Source organism: Lytechinus variegatus, chromosome 2 (genome assembly GCF_018143015.1).
Source record: "Lytechinus variegatus isolate NC3 chromosome 2, Lvar_3.0, whole genome shotgun sequence".
Lineage (NCBI taxonomy): Eukaryota > Metazoa > Echinodermata > Echinoidea > Temnopleuroida > Toxopneustidae > Lytechinus > Lytechinus variegatus.
In genome coordinates this window covers 77,543,243-77,562,545 of record NC_054741.1, presented here as the reverse complement: position 1 = coordinate 77,562,545, position 19,303 = coordinate 77,543,243, and the positions used below count along the sequence as shown (strand labels likewise).

Here is a 19,303-nt window from a genome sequence, read left to right as displayed (position 1 = left end):
TTATTAACCATTTCATTAAGTTATGTCACAGAATGTAATATTAAAATCTCAGGGAACTTTCTGAATTTATAAGCACTATTCACACATTCAGTTGGGGTTCTTCAAGCAAGCAGCAAAGAAGAGAATGATCATAGGACAACCATCAAGAGGTAATTCACATTTATAATCATGAGATGTTCAAACATTACCAAACATTCTACCCTAGACTAACAAGCTATATCATGCAGTGCATTCTCTGATTGTACCACTCACAAAGTAGACTGGGTGCAATGCAAAATAAAAAGCTCTCTTGAACTGAAATGCTTTACATAAATGCAGTTATTGTTCAATCAGCTCAACATTTAAGCACCATGCAAAAGTGTTTGGCTCAAATTTTCAAGAATGAAAATCAACTTCTTTTGATCTTTCAAATATTATCAATACTTTATTTTCATTTTTGCTTCAAATAATAAAGGAGCTCACTCAAGAAGGTTCAAGGTAAGAAATATCACGAAGAAACAAGTGAAAAAAGAGAATGGCTAACAAATTATAAGTCTTGCCTGCTTACAATTTCAATAGTTGAAACAAGTGCTCGATAAAGTTTTTGTGCATTTATTAGTGTTATAAACCAACTTCAGTATAACCATCTATACTTTTATTTTCAATGAACTTCTTACATTTTTAAGGGTCCACAAACTACAGGCACTAGCTTATATCATAGGTACATGTAATGCCATTGTAATACTTCCTTTTTTTCTATTGAAATGAAATAAACTCAAGTTTCAAATTCAAATTCATTTATTTTTATACATCTCTTTAAAAACAGAATACAATACATTTAAATTTGAATTGCAGTCCAATAAAATACCCAGAAAATATGCATTACTGACTGTATTATCAATTGATTGAATGCATTACATGTTAATCCTGATTTCGAAACCTTGTCCAAAACTAGGTGACGCTTGGTAAATTCTATTTCTAAAAATATTTGTAGGATTCAAGAAATGTGTGCATCGATTGTGAATTGCTGCCCTCTGCTACGACATCGACTAGAAAGATTCAATTAACTACTCATGCAATAGAATTCATGCAGCACTGACAAACACAAACTTAGGAACCGAATCAACTTAAATCACAGTTGCCATGGAAACCATCAAGGATCATCCACAAAAGCAATGCTGCTCATTTTCTCTTTCATTTCAAATAAATGGTGTGTGAGCATATATGTTTCCTTTTTTTTTCCTTTGGTGGATAGTTTTTTGTGAAGAAGGGGGAGGATAGCCAACATACCGAACACCAACACAAAGGATCCAAGATGGAAGGGTGTTGTACCTTACGCTTCTCCCGTACCCGTAGTCGGACCGAGCCCGAGGCGGCCAGGAAGGCCTCGCGTTCGGCGTAGGAGATGGAACCAAGAGATGAGCAGAAGGAAGAGATAGAGACCATGCTGTCCAGGGAGGGGCACGGGGACATACCCATGGCCAGTGCCTCCCTACCCTCCGGTACTGAGGGATTCCGCCCCCTCTGTTGAGGTTCAACGTGCCACACAACAGTCGAGATTGATAGGGCATTTCAATATGGACGGTGTGGATTTTTTTAGGGTCGGTGGTATTGGCAAGTATGATGGTATCGTGTGGCAAGGACACAAAGAGACAAGGACGAAGAAGGAAAGGAGGAGGAGGGCAAAAGGTGACAAGCAAGAAGATATGTTACTTCACAGAGCTTCTAAAAGAGGAATTTGGTTAGTATGCAACAAAAGAATTGTCATAATATTTATCATAATTACTAAAGTAAAAGAATTACAGTGGACAAAACTGGCCTAAGGAAGCATCGAACATGGTTTCAATCATAAACAGTCATATGAAAATCTACATATTTCATAATTTAAATTCTAAATAGTCTTGGTCTATATCGATAAAGCATAACTGAGAAAATTATATTTTAGACATTGGGTCATTGGAGCATTATTATTTGAAAACTTTTACAACAAACGGAAGGTAGATTTTGATGCTTTGAATATCATCATCTGATGGGAAAATTGAACAGACAAGAAAGAATCAGTTTATCATAAATTCTACATGAAATTATATCAACATATTTTGATGACTGATGCAAAATGGGGAATGAAGGCTGGCTGAGAGGAGAATATAGCAAATAATACAATGTTAACGAATAGTCATTATTAATGATGTGGAATGAGTGATAAGAGTTATCAGAATTGCAGGAAGCCATATGTGAAGGAACTCTAAACAGAAATGTTGACACAAGTATTTAATCTGCTTTATACAGAATCAAGAAAAGTGTAAGATCAGGCAAGCCAATTTAAAACTGAAAATAAATAACCACGTTCTGTCATGCTTTGAAAACTTTGTCCAATGCTAAAATCAAAACTCTCAATCGATCAACAGTAAAATGGCCACTGCAAACCAAGCCAACATGCAATTCACAATTCAAAAATATAACATCCTTAAAGAATCAGTTTTCAAAGTGGTATAACTTTAAAGAATGTAGAGGATTTATTCTGTGTTATCTTCTAAAATAATTTTTTTCTACACAAAAGGTATACATTACAAAAGCACGATCAGCAATTTCAAAATTGATTTATTTATGCTAACTTTATGCTAACACAGCACTATCTTTTAAAATATATATTTTATTTAGAGTGACAAAGGGCAAATGCCTGAAAACTGTCCTCCTTAATTTGTGAAAGGGATGGAAATGGGTTTAAACGTCATAAATCATATTTAGGCATGCATGACATTTTTGTCACAAATGAACAAATATGCTTGAGGAAAAACAGCATGGCAATGAACAGAGAAAGGAATAGGAAGGGATAGGGCATACAATGGGTTGTATGTTCATTTTGATATGAATCACTGAAAATAAAATGAAGTCCATAAGAAGGTATTGATGAAAAGGGGTTCTGCTTGCACAAGCCTTTGTGCATTTGCAAAGGTGATTTGCGTTTCAAAGAACAGAAGATGGATATGTAGGATCAAGAGGCATTCCAAGATTATTATCAAATATGCTTTGGACCAAAACTATAAGTTATATTTTTAAAATACATTAGCATGTTTAATATTCTATAAGGTGAAAGGGATAAAATGTAGGAAAGATTACTTTCCATCCAGGGCATTTTTCCGAATATGCTATGCTATCTTGGTATCAATAGCAATAAAGACAGGCCTGCTGACAATGAGATATGCACTCATCAGATAAAGCTTCCTATCAACATATATGCATCTAATGAACAGACATCAAAATGCCCATGTCGAGTTCCAGCCTATTTTAAAATTGAACAACTTCAAGTTTGATAATTAAATGCTTTAAATGACACCAGCTCAAACTCAAAGAGCGAATTCGGCTAGAAGCTTTATTTCTCAACTAAAACTCTTGATAAAGCCAATACTAATTTATCCCCACTAAGCCCACCCTTAATCCAATATATGTCAAGAAACATTCCCCCATTATATCAGTATGTGTGATCATACAGACTTCCCCAATAATCTTGGATTGCCTACACATGATGCATCTACAAAGATAAGTCAACAATGTTGAGAAGCAATGGCTTCTTCTTCTTACCCTCTCATTGCGCATCTGTGCATTGTCAGCAGTGCCATCCTTTGAAGGTTGAATACTGTTGACGCTTCCTGATTGACTGCTATCCTCACTGTGGTCGTTTACACTGCTCATACTGTTGGTGGGCTCACTGGGGTCAAATGAATCCCCGGACGGCTGCTGCATGGATGGAAAAGCCAACAGTCATTGAAAAACCTTCTTCCCCCGGACCAAATTAAACCCACCTCAAGAAAATCCTAGTTCTATTTCTTTGATCAGTTTAGTGTGTATTAATGGTACAGGTCTATCTCAAAAGCATATGTGGTAATCTATCACCTTTTCCAATAGTTTTCTAAGGGAAATATGGAAAGTCCTACACCTTATGGCTCCTTTATGTTTTTGACTGGGATCATGCAATCACAATTGCACGAATGAGGCAATCTACAAGGATAAAAAGCTAAATTTCCACTTAATCTTCAAGAAATTAATCATGCTAATTTATGCACTTGAACAGCAAATATTTTTGTATAAAGTTTCTTGGGTGAGATTCTGATCACATGCACACTAAAAATGATATCAATTGTATGTATCTTTTTTAAATGGAAATTGTTGGGGACATTATTTCAATAATAACATGAAATAATCTCTCACACTATGGATTTATTGCAAAAAATGTTTGGAGCATATTAAAGCTTCTATACCAGTATACATGTACAAACCTCCTTTGAAAAAATTTATGTCATGAATATTAGTCGTAAACATATTGCTCATGGAAAGAAAGATCTTTTCAGATCATTTTTAGACATAAATCAGCAATCAATTTGTGAACAACCAAGGGTCTACCAAATAACTATCATAAAATTGAAAAGCCAGACATTTTCAATACAAATTGATTCCTGATCAGTATAAAAATAAAGCAGTATGGTACAAAATTTAATTTGAAAATATTTCTTCCAATGAACCTTGTCTTGCTGAAAAACATAAATGTCATTCTTTTTAGATTCAGCTGAAAAAATTATTTGTACATACTTAACTACCGTGCATTGATACTGCCTTCCTTCAGTGAAAAAAATATAAAAAAAGATGGATATATCTGCTTACATCATCTGTGCTGACCTCCGTGTCCTCATCCCTTGGTTTGTTAGAGTGACCTTTGAAAAGTTGTGCTATCCTACCAACATTCTTATTATCCATCCCACGTACCACCTTCCTTGTCTTCTCTATCAAGTCAATCAACACGTTGTTAGGCCTGTCCCTTGTTACAAATTCCAGCTACAGAAAGATAAAAAAATATAGAGAAATGAAGTGAAGATTATAACATGGATTCATATTCATAAAAACAAATATACGTAAATTAATTAGAAAGAAATAAAAATATAAAATACTTTAAATACTCAAACCAATAATAAATCATAATCTTCTTTGGAATGGAAAATTGAAACTACTTTGACAATTTCAGTTTTATATTAGTTTAAATTTGATCAATACATACCATTCTATTTTTATTAGTTCTCTACCTTCCTTGTGAGCTTTGGTCATTCTATTATCTACATACAATGTTACACTTTTTTCCTGTACAGGAAAAACGTTTAAACAGATTACACATTCTGTTTCTTGTTATCCTGATGAAATATATGTAAATTTGCAAAAGATTCATTCACTGGTTGTACTGAAAAGTCTAACCCTTGTCTAAATATGCACAAAGCTCATAAATGATGTGTAATCATTGTGCATTTATGCATATTGATAACCATACAATCTATCAGCAGGAAAAAGGATGAACAGATAATCAAAGCCTGGATGAAATCATGCAAGCAATGATCTTACCTGTAATAGCTGTGTTGCACTGGGGCGGCTGTCAGGCTCCTTGGCCAGGCAAGCCTTGATGAAATCATGGAAGCACTGGTTCCAGCCAGACGTTGATAATGATGGAGGGTCATTCTGAGCAATATGATACAGGGCACTCATGGCATTCATGTTAAATAACGGTGGTTTTCTTTCAGCTGCCATAATAATAATAAAAAGAATAAGACATCACACATGCGGAATAACAATAACACAATTTCTTGATTCATTAATCAAATTGAAAAATTAATCAAAATAGACAGAAAAATCTGAAAAAGTCAATTATAAAGTTTAAATGAAAATACCTTAGTATGGCCAAGCATAAAAAGCAAAGGTTTTTCTATTTTGACAACCATCAAAACTGTATATATATCCAGTGCCTCAGGGAAAAAAAACCTTCCTAAAAAGTTTCTGAAATTTCACATTTTCCATCTATATAATTCATGAAATGGACATCTATTTTCCACATTTCCTTAAAATTGTTTTGATTTAGTTGGTAACTACCAAAAATGAAGAATATTCACCTCTTCCTTGAATCAGAAAGATTGTTTTGTGATGTTACACTCAGTACATATTGTAGTCACACAGGTAGACTTTCATGGTGTTGAAAGAGTGTAAAATGATTAAAAAAGGATCACAAGATCATTTTCAGTTAATGTCTTAGATATGAAAGTCTACGGGTGGGACTATAATACAGAGAGTTTGACATCATAAAACAATTTTCAGAGTCAAGAAAGAGGTTATTTTTCTAAACTATTTCAAGGAAATATGTAAAATAGATGGCCATCTCATGGATTTAATGGTGCAAAATGTAAAATTTTAGAAACTTTTGGTGAAGGTTGTGAAACGATCTTTCAGAATCAAGAAAGTGTTGAATATCCTTCATTTTCTTGATAGTTTCCAACTTAATCAAAACAATTTCAAGGAAATGTGGAAAATGGATGGCCGTTTCATGGATTTAAAGATGCAAAATAGGGAATTTTATCAACTTTTGGTAAACGCTTTTTTTTTACCCCTGCTGGTTAACAGTAAACACCTGTTTATTAATAGCGTAATGACCCAGGCCTTTACCTTAGAATGTTTAATTTGGGGAAAATTTTGACAAACACAACTGAATAATTGCATACCAAAAACAAATATAGGGGAAGGCGGGGTAAGTTGTGACAGTTTTTGCTTTTTGCATGTTAGAATTGATATGATTAATAATCTTGTCGAAATAAGTACGTTGCCTTGAAATTTAATTCTTCTGAAATATTTTCCACCTATATAAAACTTTCTATCCCCACACTGAAAGTCATCGTGACCTTTGAAAAAAACGATGTCAAATGGCACAACTTGCCCCATATATGGGGTAAGTTTGAGCCACCTTCTGGGGTAAGTTGAGCCACAAAAACTATGTACAAAATGTATGGGGGAGAACCAGCATGTCAATTTTTTGTTTAAAGTCTTTTCACTTGCTAATTCTCTATAAATACTAACATCCTGTAAAAGGAAAAGAGCAGTCATGTAAATTTGCTCACTTCAGCCTGCATTTCAATCGATTTTTATGGTTTGTTTTTTAAGATACATTACCATAGGAATTACCATGGCTCAACTTGCCCCATGCTGTTTGGCTCAACTTACCCCAGTCCAAACTTAGTGCGATAATTTTGTATCCACACATTTATTATGCATCCATCATATAAAAGACTATGACAAGAATGAAGATCCATACCTGGACTAATAATGTTGTTATCATGTCTTTATTATATTTAAAGACGTGTGTGTTTATAAAGCACTTATCTATTTCACACTCTTTTTTACTTTTTTGGCTGAAATTCATATTTTTCCCTCTAAAAAACTACTTTTTGTTTCAAAGTTGGAAACAATGTGGTGGGGTTTGGGGTTATGCTATGGGTCATCAATACATGACACCACCACAATGTCTGACTCATTCATTATTGGCCTGGGGCTGGTGGCTCAACTTGCCCCTATGCTCAACTTACCCCGCCTTCCCCTACCATAAAGTGTCATAATAATCAGTCAACATGAATTTCATTAATTATGATGGGAAGGGGAAAACTTTCAATCACATCTTGTCCATTTTCTGCAATTTGTTTTTTCCTTGTAATTTTAGTTCTTTTAGTCTCTAAATTTCTGTTTACTAAATTAACATTCTAATAAAATATTTAATCATGACCCATAAAAATTTTCAAAATTTAGTATCAAAATTACCAATGCCTTTAGTAAGAAGAAGATGGTTTATTATCATATATTTGTATTTTAATAAGCAGATAACTTACCTAATTCAATACATGTTATTCCTAGTGACCAGACATCAACCTTGCCATCATACTGCCCCTCATCCATGGCAAGTATTACTTCAGGAGCCATCCTGGAAGAAAAATGATCTTTGTCTTTACAAGTGCCACATGAAGATTTCATTACCAATATAATGCATCACCATCAATCACAAATATAGGACTTTGCATTTCACAATCTCTATAATTTGTTATAACATCAGAAAACTGGTTGGTAAAAGTGTGTCACAAAGGAAAATCACAATGTTATTTTACGACTGATACAGTAAATGACATCTGTAGTAAACAGCTTGCTCTTTTCTGAATTAATCATTCATTAATTTCAAATAAAATGCACATTAACACATCAATAGTGTACAATGTTCATAATAAGTGTCTGAAAAATTGCAAAAATGAAAATGATACTCACCAAAATGGTGTTCCTACGAATGAGTTGGCTGGATTTACTAATGAAGCTGAACCAAAGTCACCTGGATTTGATAACAAAAGACATTTATTCTCAATGCATTGTCAGAATATTTCATGTAGTTTAAAATACAAACTCAAAACAAATCTATAAGACCCAAAGTTTTCTCTCAGTCATCTGTAACAGCAATTAAGCATTAAGTCTTCACAACAGACACTCGTATTTCATGAAATAACTATAAAAAAAAAAAACATGAAAAAAAGGGGGGGCTGCAGGACTGTAAGCTAAAAAAAAAGGAGACTCACAGAGTAAAATGACAATTAGTAATCAATAAAATGCTCAGAGGCAAAAAAAAAGAAAAGAAAGAAAGCAAGAAACAGCAAATTATGTTATTTTTAGAGCTGAATATAATCAGAAATAAGCCTAAGACACACGTATGATACACTTTCATCACCATCACTTTGTCATTATGTTATTGATATTATTACCAGCAATATATTTGATAGAGGCTATACTCACCTAATTTAACAGTCCCATGCTCTGTGAGAAGAATGTTGGCAGCTTTAACATCTCTATGTATTGTCTCATAGTTGTGAAGGTATTGTAGACCCTGAAGAGCGCCCTCACACACTGCGGCTATTTCATCCTCTTGTAAAGGTTTCTTATGTACTGCAAATATAAATTAAAAATATGCACATGTAAATGAATCTTCCACATCGATTAGCAATGTTGATATTGTAAAGCAGCTATTTGTTGTAATAATTCAAATGACATGTATTATCTTAATTCCTTTTTTTATAGACGGGAAAAGGTATTCAGGGTGCTACATAAGCACTTGCCCAATTGCCCGGGGCAAGTACAAGTTAGAGTCGGGCAAGTGTTTTGAAGTAAAGACCAAAACTACTTGCCCGAATGGGGCAAGCAAATTCTCCAAAATTAGGGTCGATATGATATATTGACCCTAATTTTGGTCATGGCAGGCAAGATAAAATCACTTTGGAAAAAGAAATGCAATAACACAGTAGATCAGTTCATGTCAAAAGAGAGAAAAGGTCAATGGTTTATAAACCACAAAACTTTCTTTTGGAGATGTAAATTTCAATGACTTTTTTCGGGCAAGTGAAATAGATTTTTGGGCAAGTACATGTATATTTACTTGCTTCTAAAACGTTATGTAGCACCCTGGTATTGATTCCTACCAAGGAATTGTTTGTATTTTTTTATACTTCAAGCTACAAGTATACATATTAGAGCTACGTATTTGGTTAAATTCCAGTCTAAGAATAGTGACATTTAAGGTCAATATGCATGTTTTGTAATGTCCTTCAAATTCAATAAACTTCATCAGAAAAATCATAATGCACCAAAGAGCTAAAAAATAGCATTTATGTTATAGTTCCCAGTATTCAGACATACATGTAGATAGATTACATGTAAACCATTCACAAGAGATATCAAAACACAAGAAATATGATAATTTCATATCATAACAAATTCTAGATGAAGTAACTTGAAATTGGTACCCAGTATACTGATATCATTTATAACATTTAGATAAGTGCTGCTATTATCACTTTCTGCTTGATATGAATCCTGATTTCCTTGTCTACATGTTGTACCTGAACACGCACAGTATTTCATGAGCGCAGAATGTAAACAAATCATCCTGTGTAAATTGAAACCACAAGTTCTACACACAGCATCAGAAATGTCAACAAAAGCATGTTATATCAACTAATGTAATGTCCCTTTAGTAAAGATTGGGTTCATTATGAAGCAGGATATTCAGATTTTAACAGGATGATTTTAGAAGTCAAACTCCTGTTCAGGAAGCAAAGAGGGGTTACTCAAAAGGCGTAAAATTGCAACATCAATTGAAAGATATCCTAAACTGTCCTTAACATTTCAATTTGGTCATTTGTTTCATTTTTATTACAAAATTAATTCTATTCATACATGTTAGTCATTTGTCTATCTTCTTCATTCTATTCATTGCTGGAGTGCCATTGATTTACCTTTAAAATGTATAAAAGGCATACAAAGACATTATCTCATTCTACTGTACATGTACAACATCATCACATGTGTACAATCTTGTAAGATTTATGCTGTCACACCCAAATAAATTACCATGCAAAGTAGATTTCTCTACAGATCAATTTCAGTATTAAAGAAATATGACATTCTGATTGGTATAATGACTTGCTCATCAAAAAATACATGTCTATGTATGTGATTAATAATGAGAGTTGAGTCACTCCTATGGACTGACTGCACAACTAAAACCAATTTTCCTGGAAACAAAAATGCCTTAATGCATGCATGCCTGCCTTCTACCATTTGATGACAAAGATTCACCATGCATTGCTCGAGTGGAATGATCATGTAGAATTCAGTTCATTGGGTTGTCAATGTCCCCCCCCTTGCCTAGATAAACATGTACATGTAGAACACCTCTGACAGTCTTGCCTGCAATACCCATTGGAATATACATGTAGTACATGTAGCAGAGCTGACTCTGAAAACTACATGTAAGATGAATAAATTTTCAATAGACAAAAACGATGATTTGTAATGGTGACGGTTGTTGACCTCAAATGACCTTTGACCTCGACTAAGAAACCTGTTTTTCATTTTGTATCATTTGTTATATTTAACAACCAACTATTTAGAGGTTTCATTTCATTTGATTTAACATATAATGAAAAAAAAATGTTTATCTAAGTAAATTGATCTGAAATGACCTTTGACCTTGACCCAGTAATCTGAAATTATACTCACCTAATTTCTGATACCTATTATTTCCCATTATGTCTATGTTCAGCATTATACCGGGATTACTGACCGGTATAATTTTAAATTTTCTTGAAAATTAAAAATCCTCACTTCAGTAATTTACCCAAAATTACCTTTAATTTCACCGACAGTGAATAGGGACTTACATTTCAATATTACCTTGAAAATTCAAAATCTTAACCTTTGTAAAGTTATTGATACCACAAAGTTCATTGACCATATTACCTTTAACTTTGATCATGTTACCTGCTACCCATGCCAGATTATCAGTGACAATTGAATACCCTTATGTCCAAGTTTCATGAAATTAGATGCATGACATTTGGCCATTACAAGAAAAGCTCAAGTTGCAATTTCAATGCTGACGATGCCACCATCGATAAAACAGTTCTCTACATGTATAGTCTTGCTCTGCTAAGCAGATGAGACAAAGAGACAAAAATGCCTCATGAAAATATTGAAGAAATCATTATTTTCAGTATTACATCTAAAATTTAAATTTGTTTTGACAACAATTTTATAAGAGACGCAGTTCATTAAATTTTACTTTCTGCACCGTCCCAAATTATTCCAGAATTCTATTGTCAATTAGTCATGGTTACCCAACATGATAAACTTGATATACATGTAATGAGTTTGAGACTATTTTGCTACTAACCATCTAAAACATCTGATGCAGATCCAAGACAATACTCCATGGCAAGCTGAAACAGATAAGACAGAGTGAAATTCCATAAATTATTATTTCATATATTTCAAATAAGTCAGCATTTCATCCTATTTTGACTGAAGAATTTGTTGATGCAACACAATTCATCAACACCAAGAGAATTTTATCTGGAGTTCTTATCAGAAAAAATGGTTTTAATAATACCCCCCCAAAAAAAAAAATCAAGCCGTTTTTTATCTGTTTAGTTGTACTTCATTGTAACTCACTGTGGCAAGTGGGCCACAGATACATGTATTTGCCATAAATGATTCACATGAACACCATCATCATCATCCCAAATAGCAAGTGCAAATAAATACATGCAAATCATGTATTTATGCTCGACTTTTACCCAACCTTCAATTATGCACTGCCACTGTGCAATTAGCACACAAGAAGAGACACCATCTGAAATATGCATTCTTTTTTTTAGAGAAAAAAAGAGCTATGGCGAGGACTTTGCCTGCTGCACATACTACAATGTAGATACATGTACATGTACGCCTGTAATGTTATAAAAGAGAGCAGATGTGACCTGTTCATTTTTACAATCCTAGAAAATATGGAGGGATGTGATTAAACTATCCATTATGAATTCATTCTGCCGACACATTTCATAAAAGACATAATGCAAGTATTTTTAAATTTGTGATGTTGGTGACAGTGCAGGCATCTCAGGTATTCACAATACTAAAGCAAAAACACTGCGCAAGGCCAGACATACCTCATGATTGTAGCATATATTGTACCCTTGCTGCAACACACTCATAAATGACCATCATTTGTAAAATATCACAATACTACCACTACCAATGGGAGGCGATTCTAAGAGAACTACCCCCCCCCCCCCTTCCTACCCTATCAGAAATTTAAATGAAAGAAGTTCATCTCCCCCCCTTGTATACTTGTATAGTTCTGAGAAAGGCCAATCACAGCCTCATGCTGAATAATGTTTAACTAACCTCTACATTTTCCACTATGCGTACATACATGTATGTATGCACAATTATGCACATGGTTCTGTTTTTATTCATGTTAAATCATTCATATAATTATTGCCGAATTGATAACTAAATTTTAAAAAAAGGAGGAAAGAAAGAAAATGTTTCTTTCCTGTATACGTCAGTATAAAAACATGAACGGTATTTCCGGTAAATGAATGTATCAAGAAATGTTTCCTTATCTGAAAATGCCAAACTATCATGTAGCAGGGCATGGATCAGTTTATTATACAGGCCTATCGTCAGGACAATATTTATTAAGGAAACTGGGTGTGGCCTAAATGATGAGAGGCGTTGGGCTTGAGCGGCTTTGCAGATCACAGGAAAGAAGGATATCCTATAACAGCTACCGGTACCTGAATGACTTTTGAAATCACTCTCAATACCCTCTTTTGATGTAAAGTATATTGTCTTCTCCTGCGACCATGTAAACGGTGTTAAAAATAAATGGATGAAGCTAAATTGTAATGATTCATACTGTATATATGCCTACTTTTAAAACAAATTTCTACAGATGCTTCGGTTGGCCTAGAGTTCATTCTAATTTGTAAATGATATTACCTTCACAGGATTGCAGCATGGACATGTATGGCCATAAAATATTGCCTTTTTGTCTTGATTTGTAAATTTTTGATAAATAATCAAAATAAATGAAAGTATTCTATTAATAATTATAACTTTATCAGTCCCATTTGTATGAGAACTCCTTCATATTGGAAGCCAAAACAACTAGCTATTTTGCATGATAAACAATGGAATTTGTGAGTCTCGAGAATTGGACATCATAACACTTGGTCTGAGTTGAACTCTAAAAATGCATGAAACTGGCTTTGTGTATTTCATAGCATATAATTGGTGTAATTTCTTGGTTCCAATTAGGTCATTCAGTTAAAGTCTAAAACATGAAAATAAAACAGAATGGAATAGAATCAAATAGTAACATTTTATCTGCTTCTCACTCTACATGCATATTACTGTACGTTAATTGATCAGTCTTTTGGCATGTGAACTATGTCATGGTACATTTATGCACTTGAGCCATTTCACAACAATATTGCATACATTGCTAACAGGTATTGCATGAAATCTTGGATGGAACATTTCTAGAAAATCATTTCCTCATTGACTTCATAAGGATATTTGATTTAAAACCACTGATTCACCCAAAGCTTTGTACTCAGTTCACAGATTTCAGGGTTAGCAGTTTCATTCAAATCTTCTCAACAAGTACATTATGCATGCATGTATAATGATGGATTGCGTATCACAATGAAAAATATGTGACACATGACCTCAGTTCAGGTTTGAGTAATGCACACTTTTAGTGGCAAAAACTTCAAAATCATATTTCTTCTTTTTAATGGTAAAGAACACTTAAGAATTGCAGTAAAAAGTTGATTGTTTTGTAATCTCAAAGCAGAACCATATTCCATGGAATCTAACTTGAGCATCCTGCCTAGTACCAGCAGAAAAACATCACACTGGCATTGCAAACCATTTGATATAGATCTCAAATAACAAGTCAACAAAGTGAAGGCCAAGACCAGAACATTTTTCCAAGGTTTGAAAAATCATGTAATGTATCAGGGAAATTTTCTCCACTTCTATTCACACAAAAGAATATTGTACTTGTTGAATCTATTCACTCTATATTCATCTAGAGAATGAACATTGTATTAAGGCTTGCAGAGTTATAAATATAACTAGAATTTAATTCGTCATGCGGACGAATTAGGTGGTCTGTCATGATTTTTCATTCAGAGTCGGCTAATGTATAAAATGAATAATTTAGATATGATTGATAATCTTGATTCTAGACATCCTAAGAATAAATTTTGACCATTGCTCAATATGATTATTAATGTTTCCCATAGACTTTACACGTAAGCAATTTTGAGAATTACAATTCCAATATTGCAAGTGAAAAACGGGCATGATCCCGGCATCTGATCAAAAAGTGGAGGGCACATTACCGAAAGGCCAGAATCTCAGCTATAACATATTAAAAGCTCCGGCAAAACTGACAAGAAGAAATGGAGATATGGCTCACGAAATAGAGGAATGTCGAATCTAGTTTTGAGAAAAAGTCATGTCCCATAGAGATTACACACAAAATACATGTGATATGAAAAAAACAATTATAATCTGTTTTATCTTGCTAAATTTTAACTTTCATACCTTTTAATTATCATAAAGGATCATGTAAGAGGTGGCAAAAAAGAAAAAAAAAAGAGAAAAAAAATCATCTTTTCTACCCCAGGAATCGAACCTCCGCCCTCGAGAAAGCAAGTCAAATGCGTTATCCATTGAGCCACGATATTCCCCATAGAGATTACACGTAAGCAATTTTGAGAATTACAATTCCAATTTTGCAAGTGAAATACGGGCATGATCCCGGCATCTGATCAAAAAATGAAGGGCACACTTCCGATAGCCCAGAATCTCAGCTACAACATGTTAAAAGCTCAAGGAAAGCTGACAAGAAATAATGGAGATATGGCTCACGAAATAGAGGAATGTCGAATCTAGTTTTGGGAAAAAGTCATGTCCCATAGAGATTACACGCAAAATGAGGAAAAATGACATGCCTCTTTTCATCGCTGTTTTACGCAATGATGCGTTTCTCAAAACGAATATTCATGTTAACTGAGGAGAAAGAGTACATTCTAAACTACAATGTATTGAAATCTGGGCGAAAAATGATCTATATTCGAGAAGTTACAGCCAAATTTGCATAAATTTGATGACGTCATTTTTGAAAAAATAAAATTTTTAGTTTGGGCGCCTATTTGATGACGTCACGATATAATTTAGGGACAATGGTGACATGAAATCAAATCTACAACTCATACTCTATCGATATATGAAAAAAAAATTGGGGGTCAACGGACTTTTTAAAGAGCTACAGTGAATTTACAATAGGCATGTTTTTGCCCATATATGGCCTATAGTGAGAGCTCGCGCGCACACGTGCTGCAAACTTTAATGGGTGTTAATTTCTATATTAATGGTTGTAGAAGGTTGATCAAGGTATCAAATTGCTCAGAATTTTATTAGCAATGCAATGATATTAAAAGAAACGGTTTTTCTGCGTTGTGTTAAGGTGTAACGCGCGGAAACGCGCGCGCAAATTTTTGAAATGCTTAAAATGACCTGAAACGTACCCAAAAAATTTTATAGGTCATTTGGACGATTTTTTTACCTTTGACGCGCGCGTACGCGCGCGTCATGACCTTTGATGACATTGACAGTTGACCCTTGACATGAAGTTAATGTCATGTAAATATTGTTAATTTTTGATAATTGATAATGAAGATATGATCAAATGAAGAATTTTACAAAATGGCGCGTAGATGACGTCATCATGACCATATGACCTTGAAAAGCTTATTTTGCCGTCTCTATGATAGAGTCTATGTATGACGAAAAAATCAGCAAAATTGATTCAGCCAATTTCGAGAAAAGTTGGCGACAAACATAGGTGCCAAGAATAAAGAAAGAAATAAATAAAGAAAGAAAATTCTGACGAAAACAATAGGTGATCTGTCTTAGACAGACCACCTAATGAAGGACTGGGGTTTTTCTTTACAAAAGTAAAGGCCTACATAGAAAAAAAAATAAATACAAGGTTACTTGGAATCTGAAAGATATGTATGAATGTGTGGAATAATTTCTTGTAAGAATTGTTGAACTGAACTTACCCAAGCAGTGTGTTCTCTGAGATAGCATCCTTTGAACTCTATACAGTTTGCATTCCGTACTCTGTGAATAAATCTAACTTCCTTGATGATGTCTTGCCATTTCTAAAAAGAATGAAAAGAGAGATCCCATATTCAGTTTAAAGTATTCTCAGGAGTTGAATTCTCATATTCTACAGAAATCAACACCTCAACATTGAAATCATGTTGATCAGGGAATAATTTTCCTGGTATTGCATTGCAATTTGCTCCATATTTTTGAAAGTCTGCTATGTATAAAGTCTATTGTATAGAATATTTTTACATAGGACTGTACCTTACTTAGTTGAGAGCTTTTCTCTTATGACCAAAACTGCTATTCAAATTTGTAAAGCAAAATTATTCCCTGTTGATTGTACATCTACCAACAAAATGAACAAAGAACATTACACATTTAAAAAAAAATGTGATTGAATATGACGACACTTGCCCTCACATAAACTCAGTCCATAAAAAAAAAACAAGTGGAGCGCCTCTGGCAGTCTCGCCTGCATTAGGCGATTCAATATAGCAGCAGTACTGACTTTAAAAACGACTATAAAATAATTATTCACAAAAAAATTCATTATAATATTACGTTCATTGACCCGAAATGACATTTGACCTTGAACAAGTGACCGCACTACCACTCTGTCCAAGTTTCATGAACTACATGTAGGTCCATATACTTTTTAAGTTATGATTTAATTTAAAAAACATAACCTTAATGATTTCAATGTTGACGCAGCAGCCGCTGCCAGAAGAGCGGCACCTATAGTCTCGCTCTGCTATGCAGGCGAGACAAAAACGTATATATGTATATGTTATGCCCATGCACATACATGTAGGCCTACATGCATGTTGATCTCCTGCAGTTTGAACAATCTCAACAAGACATGAGGGTGGGAGGGTAGAGACAGGTGTAAGAGTGCAGCGAGAGTATGTGAGGGGGTGGCTTTAGACAGGTTGAGATAAGGAAGGGGCAAGAGCATTGACATAAGAGAACAAAAATATAGGGTGTGTTCAATGTCGGTTTCCAAGCTTTAAACGGTAACATGAATGATGATTGAAAACATGATTACAAACAACGGATATCATGAGAAACAGAGGGTGTGTTCAATGTCCTCCATTCCTGGTTGTATTAGTAAATGTCTTTCAAATCACGATTCAGAAGAAAATTTTTCAAAGTAAAAAAAAAGAAGCGCTTATAAACACGATCATCTCAGATTTGACCTTCAGCATCGTGAAAGCGACATTGAACACAATTGAATTTTGTTATGTCTTTTAATTTTCTCTTGCAGTGGAAGCCTACAAAAGCAGGTGCCAAATTGACCTTTCTTGTGATGGGTCATACTGCGCAATAAAGCTGCGCTAACGAAAGCGGGAAATTTTATAAAAGACAATCAACATATAAACAGCTTTATATTTTTGACACTTAACAGTGCGCCGCTGACCGTGATTGTATTTGGTGATTTGTAATCAAGTTTTCAATCATGATTCGTGTTGACTTTTAAATTTGTAAATCGACATTCAACATACCCTTGCCTTAAAGTACGGAAGTGATGACATCACAACAAACTTTTTTGCATTTCAGAATTTTTTTAATACCATATCTATGCGAGGCATGATGAAAAACCCCCACAACCTAAAATTTGGTGGGAATCGGTTCATAGAGCCCCCCAAGATATGACCCCATGAATACACGATTAGCCACATTGAAGTCAATGTATTATTGGCCTGGTTCTAAATTGCAGGAACTAGCCAACTCATACATATGCAAATGAGAGAATCAATGATCTCACTCACCATCTCTTCAGTTTTTTGTTTATGAAAATATTTCAATTTTTACAGATTAGACAATACGGATTAAGGAGTAGGGACCCTCTTGATCGCACTGCTTTTGATTAAAATTTAATTCCACATATTAAGGGAGGAATATCAATTTTTTTCGCACAGAGTTCTTTAAAGGGGAAGTTCACCCTGACAAAAAGTTTATTGTAAAAATAGCAGAAAAATGATAAAAAATATTGCCGAAGGTTTGAAAAAAATTATCAAATGATTAAAAAGTTATTAGAATTTCAATTATTTGATTTGTGACGTCATATGCGAGCAGCATTCCTACATAGCGAATGGTAAAAAATCAATGAAATGTTATTTTCTCTGAAAATTGAAAATGGTTTTCACTGCACCTTTTATATATCAATAGACAAATCATTTCAAACTCGATCATGAATAGAAAACAAAATTAAGTCATCAGGAACCATACAAAATTTGAAATTCATGCATTTTATATTACATAACACATGGTGCAGCTGCTCGTTTATGTCGTCACAAATCCAAAACTTTGAACTCTAGTAACTTTCTTACTCTTTAACGGATTTTCCTCAAACCTTCACCAATATTTTTTACTATTTTTTCTAAGCCTGAGTCGAATCGATTTTAAAATCGGTGTTCGATCGATGTCATCGAACACCGGTGCAGATTTTGCAAAATCGGTGCATCGAAAAAAAAAATACGTCGGCCGGCCGATTCGTTTGGTTTACACAATCAATTAAACTCAATCATCAAAATATCAGTAATGTCCAACTTTACTACTACTTACTTGATTTCTATTGCCCCCAAAATGAAACCGATTGAGTAATTATGATGCTATTCACCATTAATTTGAAGTTTATTTCGATCATAGTTTGAGTCTTACTCGTCTGCTCGTGCCGAGATAATTTATGCACGATGAATTCATGAATGGAAGTCATGGCCATCGATCGTGCATGCGCAGTACTGTTCTTTAATCAAACCAGAAAATGGCCGGAAATTGACGCGATCAACGTAAAATAAATCTTGCTTTCATGAACAATATTAATATCATGACCATAGAACATTATTTAATCGTAATATTTAACAATAATTTGCATATGATAATCATTAATATGAATTTAGAGCTTGATGTGAAACGTTTGTATATCGTTTTAATTTTCAATGGCGAACATCTCATG

General features: G+C 34.0%; 1 protein-coding gene across 1 annotated transcript in view; it reads right to left on the bottom strand.

Annotated features, from left to right (window-relative positions):
• LOC121409131 (serine/threonine-protein kinase TAO1-like) overlaps nt 1-19,303 on the bottom strand; it is a 52,154-nt gene that overhangs the window by 11,859 nt on the left and 20,992 nt on the right. The window contains exons 4-11 of the mRNA XM_041600962.1: nt 16,296-16,397; nt 11,543-11,588; nt 8,608-8,757; nt 8,092-8,152; nt 7,665-7,756; nt 5,365-5,540; nt 4,639-4,809; nt 3,562-3,717 (exon numbers count right to left, since the gene is read on the bottom strand). Of these exons, the coding sequence (XP_041456896.1) occupies nt 3,562-3,717; nt 4,639-4,809; nt 5,365-5,540; nt 7,665-7,756; nt 8,092-8,152; nt 8,608-8,757; nt 11,543-11,588; nt 16,296-16,397 (954 nt within the window). The remainder of the gene's footprint in view (nt 1-3,561; nt 3,718-4,638; nt 4,810-5,364; nt 5,541-7,664; nt 7,757-8,091; nt 8,153-8,607; nt 8,758-11,542; nt 11,589-16,295; nt 16,398-19,303) is intronic.